Source organism: Hyperoodon ampullatus (genome assembly GCF_949752795.1).
Source record: "Hyperoodon ampullatus genome assembly, chromosome: 3".
Lineage (NCBI taxonomy): Eukaryota > Metazoa > Chordata > Mammalia > Artiodactyla > Ziphiidae > Hyperoodon > Hyperoodon ampullatus.
The window spans coordinates 104,210,837-104,217,018 of NC_136916.1; the positions used below are offsets into that span (position 1 = coordinate 104,210,837).

Genomic DNA, 6,182 nt, shown 5'->3' on the forward strand with positions numbered 1-6,182 from the left:
TTATTAATTTTTATTGGAGTATTGTTGCTTTACAATGTTGTGAACAGACATCTTAAAATTTTTTTTCTTCAAGTGATGGACTTATTTGTTCAGAGCAATTTTAGATTTACAGAAAAATTGAGTAGAAAGTACGAAGAGTTCCCATATGCCTCTCTTCCCTCCCTCCTCTCCTAACCACACTGTTCACAATTTTCTTATTATTAACACCTTATTTTACTGTGGTACTTTTGTTATATTTGATGAACCAGTATTAATAAAGTCCACAATTTACACTAGGATTCGTTCTTCATGTTGTATACGTTTTGACAAGTGCATAATGTCATTGTATGGGAAGAAAGTTTTCCTCAGCACTCTTAGGGTCTCTGGCTGGGTCTGAAAATTCAACTGACAAAGACAGATCAATAGGAGAAAATCATACAAATTTTATTAAATATTTACATATACATGGGAGCATTCACAAGAGAATGAAAAATCCAAGTAAGTGAAAAGAGCAGGAAGCTTTTATACCTTTTAGCCCAAGAAACAAGATATTTGTAAAGAATTGGCAAGACAAAGGGGTTTGGTCTATGGTTAGTAAGTGGCGGAGAAGTAACTAGAGAGATAAGGGTTAGTTTCAAGATTCTTTTGCAGATTCCTCTGGTGTCCTCTCTGGGAGGTTGAAGGTCTATCACCAGTAAAAAGAGAATTTATTTTCTGGCTCTGGACAAAAAGGGGGGAGCTTTTTCTGCACTTCATGATTCTTAATTGCCTTCAGTGCAAAATAATTTTTATGTCAAAGAGCCATTTTTGGGGGTTACATATTCTGATTTCCTTCAGCATGAACCTGGAATATCTCTCCATTTATTTAGATCTTCTTTTGATTTATTTCATCAGAGTTTTATAGTTTTCCTAATATTGATCTTGTACATATTTTATTAGATTTATACCTAAGTATTTCATTTTTCTTTGGTGTTAATATAAATGTTAGTTGTTTTTTTTTAAATTTCAAATTCCAATTGTTCATTGCTGGTATATAAGAAAGCAATTTTTGTATATTAACCTTGTATCTTGCAATTTTGCTCTAAACAGAAATCATTTTTATCCTAAAGATTATTGGAGCCATTAAAAGTACTGGGCAAGAGTGTTTCTCTGTTATATTTATGCTCAAGAGATACTAATCTGGAAGTATTAATATGTAGAATGGATTGGAAGGAAAAGAGCCTAGAGGCAGGGAGTCCATGTAGGAAACTTTTATGTGAGTCCTCTATGAGACAATAAGGTTCTGAATAAGGATATTGCAGCACCAATGGAAAAGCAAGAACAGATTTAAGAGGCAAATACCCTAAATGTGCCTTTCTCCTTCATATGTATGGGTCTCTTCACACAGTTTCCTCTTTGGGCTGCCCTTACCATCTTCTTCACCTAATTTCTAATTAATCTTCAAAACTCAGTGCCGGTGTTGTGCCCTCCAAAAATACCTCCTCTCTACTGTATCCACACAGTTACCTGTAGTTTCCTTGATCACAGCTGTAAGTGCTATTTATATTTGTTAATATATTGTGCATTGGTCCATTTACCTGACTGTCTCTTTCATTAGATCACAAGCTCCCAAATCAGAGTAGCCCAGTATCTGGCCCAATAAACATACACATAGAGGAATAATTCATTCAAGTCTATGGTTGAAGCTCACATACCAAGTACATGGCAGTTATTATATCAGATTTTCATGTATATTTTCTCCTAAGGAAATGAAACCGTAAAACTTCAAAAAACTGAAGCTTCAAATCAGGAAGGAAGCACCAACTCATATCAGGAAGTGATCAGTTCCTCAAAACTGTGTTTTGAGTCTCACTGTTTCTTTAAGTAAGCTTACTCTCCCTGCATTTACAGTGTTATTGATACTAATTAAACGGCAAGTTTGAAAGCCTAAGAGTCTCATCCACACTGTCAACAGGAAGTTCATCTTCCAAGCCCTAGTCTTCTCTTTCCCAGGGTTCAGAACCCTTCCCCTTCCACACACAGGCAGCCTTGCACACCTGGGAGAAGAACAACAGACAAAAGCCTCTGAGCTTGGGACTAACTACTGCTGCTGTTCTCAGCGGGAGCCCCAGCGTGGAGACCTGGTAAGAGCAGAAGCCCCCAGGGCTGGGGAGAGTGGCCAGTGAAGATGGCTGGGAGATCCAGGTCAAATAGATGGAGGGTAAATATTTCAGGAGGGAAGAGACAAGGTTTCTGACATGGGGACCATCAAACACATGAGTGCAGGACAAAGAGAAGAACGAGATCTACCAGTCAGAGAAAAGATCGTCTTACCTCAAATTCCTCCTCACTGGGCTTTAGTTTCTTTAGAATTGTGAGACTCAAGTGAAAAAGAAGATGGTTAAAAACAAACAAACAAAAAAGAGCTACGAAATCTTAAAAGGCAGAATAAAAATCTAAATGGTTATGAGTGATAATTTTGCTCTTACTGTTTTTACTACTACCGTTATTTTCTCTCTCCTGACACAGAAATGTTGGGGCCAGGTCTTCAGGGATGCTTTCCTCTCCTCCTATTGCTGCTGGGGCTATGGTGGTCAGTGTGTCCACTTTGTGCTTTGCCTAAGCATCTCACCAAGGCTCAATGGTTTGAAATTCAGCATATACAGCCAAGGCTTCTCCAGTGCAACAAGGCAATGAGGGGTGTCAATAATTATACCCGGCACTGTAAGCCTCAAAACACCTTTCTGCACAACTCCTTCCAGGACGTGGCTGCTGTCTGTGATTTGCCCCACATCGTCTGTAAGAATGGGCTGCACAACTGCCACCAGAGTCCAAAGCCTGTTAACCTGACTCAGTGCAATTTCACTGCCGGGAAGTATCCTGATTGCCGCTACCGAGATGACACCCAATACAAGCTCTTCATTGTCGCCTGTGACCCCCCTCAGAAGAGCGACCCTCCCTATCATTTGGTTCCTGTACACTTAGACAAGATTGTTTAAAGTTTCCATCATTTTCCCTCTCACCTGGCACAAATTATCTTACGACCTCTTCTGATTTTTCTTTTCTTTTGTTGATTTTCCTGGTTCCCATAGAAGGAAAAAGGAGGGTATTGGAAAAATTAGAGTGATGAGGATAGACCAGAGTTGGGACAAAAAATATGTAGGATTCTTTTCTGCTTTGGAGCTCTAGGTTTTGAAGGAAGATAGTAGGGGAGAGGGTAAAGAAGGGTCCAGGCCTCCATATTTTCAGCCTTAGAACTTCGGCCAACTTTTGTTGTATTGTGTTCACAGAAATAAAACCATGTTCTGCTGCATTCTAACGAGTGTGTGTATAAGTGTGTTTGGAAGTGTGATCCCTTTCACATCATTGCCAGCCTGGAGCTATCTAGGCCTGCATTTGCCAGCATTCCAAGGAGAACGATTTTGGCCCTAGGCAACCTTTGAAGTTATTTGGCAACCTGGGGCCTCTGACACTCCCTCACCCCTGTGTCTCTGGGACTTTGGAGCAAGAAAGTTCTCCATCCCTTCAAACTCTGCTCATGGCTTTACATATTTCCCTTGAAACCATTGTCTATGGTTGTTTGGAGGTGGCACTGATACTCAATGTTGATGGTATTTTCACAGATTCTAACGCTGGTAACTGAAGCATCCTAGATCTTAACTATTTGCCTCTATAATTAATCAGATAGTTTTAAATATAAATAGTAGTAGGGATAATAATCCACTGTAGCCTTAGAGTCAATTCTCCCATTATCTATTGGAATGGACAAAGAGAAAGCATAGATCAAGGGGGTTAAAAAAAAAAAAGTACTGGGACACTAAAAACATTCTTGCCCTACTCAAATAGTGAAATATCACAGAAACATTGGGGCTTTGGAAGAGGTATCTGATTTAGAGATCGAAGGACTGGGATTAAGAATTTAGGTCCTATGTGTAGGGGAGGAAAAATAATTTTTCATAAACCCTTCTAGGTTTTTGGCTGAGACACCCCTGTAATAAAAAGATAGATCAACAGGAAAAAAACAATTTTAGTTACATATGTACATATGGGAGCGCTACAAAGATATGAGACTCAAGAGACACAGGAAGCCCTGAGGAGCGTCAGGGTCCATGTTTAGAATGGCATCCTGGGGCCAAGCCTGGTGCCAGGAGGATTAGCCCTGGCTTAGAGATGCCAAAGTTCCCAGGGAAAATGAGATAAGTAGACAATTCAATACATATCTCTTACTCACAGGGTGTGGAAATAGAATTTGAGTATCAGGTCAGAGGACACTGTACTTTTTAAAAAATTTATATTGACTAGAGGATGTGGAGCCACTAAAATATTATGCCCCTCTTACTGCTTTACTTACTGCCTTAGATGGATGCTTTAACTAGCTCCATTGGGGTAAAAAAGTATACAATCGAGAACTGTTTCATTGATAAATTCAATACTGTGAATATTCTTTAAGTCACCTTTTTAATTTATAACGGTTTGTGTTTTTCTTTTTTATTTTTTTCCTTTTTCTCTCTTTTATTATTCTTATCTTTCTTTTCCGTTTGTGTTTTTCTGTTTGGCTTTTTTGGTTTTTTCTGAAGATGCCATACTATCTAGACAGGGCTAATAGAAACAGAAAACGTGATGTCCATGTATGAGGCAAGCCTACAGAGGAAAGCCCACATATGGGGTGGCAAAAGCAAGGCCAAACAGCCTCACAGAAAGGGGGAAGCATACGCTCATGAGAAGGGGAATTCTTCTGGAGCTCTTCACACATTTTTTTTTTTTTTTTTTTAGTTGCAGTGATGGGGGCTACTCTTCGTTGCAGTGTGCCGGCTTCTCATTTCAGTGGCTTCTCTTGTTGCGGAGAACGGGCTCTAGGCGAGTGGGCTTCAGTAGTTGTGGTTCACAGGCTATAGAGCCCAGGCTCAGTAGTTGTGGCACACTGGCTTAGTTGTTCTGCAGTATGTGGGATCTTCCCGGACCAGGGGTCAAACCCATGTCCCTGCCTTGGCAGCCAGATTCTTAACCACTGCACCACCAGGGAAGTCCCTCTTCACACTTCTTGATGGATTTTATTTTATTTATTTACTTATTTTGACCACACCACACAGCATGTGGGATCTTAGTTCCCTGATCAAACACTTACCCCCTGCATTGGAAACACAGAGTCTTAACCACTGGACTGCCAGGGAAGTCCCTTGATGGATTTTATAAAGTCCTTCCCTTGCCTTCTCTCATGGGCTAATTTCATTTTTAACGTGATGAATTACTTTTCAAAAATTAAACAATGTAAGGACTTCCCTGGTGGCGCAGTGGCTAGGACTTTGCTCTCCCAATGCAGGCGGCCTGGGTTCAATCCCTGGTCAGGGAACTAGATTCCACGTGCATGCCGCAACTAAGAATTTGCATGCCACAACTAAGGAGCCAGCTTGCTCCAACTAAGGAGCCCATGTGCTGCAACTAAGGAGCTGGTGAGCTGCAACTAAGGAGCCCTGGAGGTGCAACTAAGGAACCCTGGAAACACAACTAAGGAGACCACCTACTACAACTAAGACCTGGTGCAACCAAATAAATAAATAAATATTTTTAAAAAATTAGACAATGTAGATAAATACAAACCAATACATAGCACTCAAAATAAATAAATATTGTTTTTCATTTACTTACTATCTAAAAAATATATATATACATAAAAACATTGGCGTCCATTTTATTCCTCTCTCCATTCCCATTCCTCTTAACTTTTCTCAAATGAAATTATAAATTTAAAGTGTTTCCAGTCCTATTTTTATACTTATACTTCATGTATAATATCTTCATAAACAAAACATAGGGTTTCCATGTGCAATTTAAAAAGAAATTTATATAAATACTACCATATAGTACAAATCATTCTGCAACTTGCTTTTTTTGTTCACTCAGCAATGTTTTTAAGACTCATCGATATTAAAATGTATCTTTGTTGTTTTTTTATTTTTACTGGTGTATTGTTTGTTCCTTTGTATTAATAAACCATCATTTATTTACCAGTCGTCTATTGTTGAATATTTGGGATGTTCCCAAATTTCCACCCTAACAAGCAGCATTGCAATGATATCTTTGTACATTTCTCTGTACAAAGAAACTTGTCAACTTAAAGAAAGACACTCAGCATAAGAATTGCGAGTTTAAGTTGTTTTCATGATCTTACTGAGGACTAGAACCTTTTATGTTTGGGAAGGTGCAAGAATCAGGGGTCTTTGAAA

At 39.1% G+C, this 6,182-nt stretch overlaps 1 protein-coding gene across 1 annotated transcript; it reads left to right on the forward strand.

Annotated features, from left to right (window-relative positions):
* Window positions 1-2,489: 2,489 nt before the first annotated feature.
* Window positions 2,490-2,957, forward strand: RNASE6 (ribonuclease A family member 6; the record flags this gene model as incomplete). The annotated part of the gene is made up of 1 exon (XM_079699148.1): window positions 2,490-2,957. The coding sequence occupies one exon, from the start codon at window positions 2,490-2,492 to the stop codon at window positions 2,955-2,957; it is 468 nt and encodes a 155-aa protein (XP_079555274.1).
* Window positions 2,958-6,182: the final 3,225 nt, after the last annotated feature.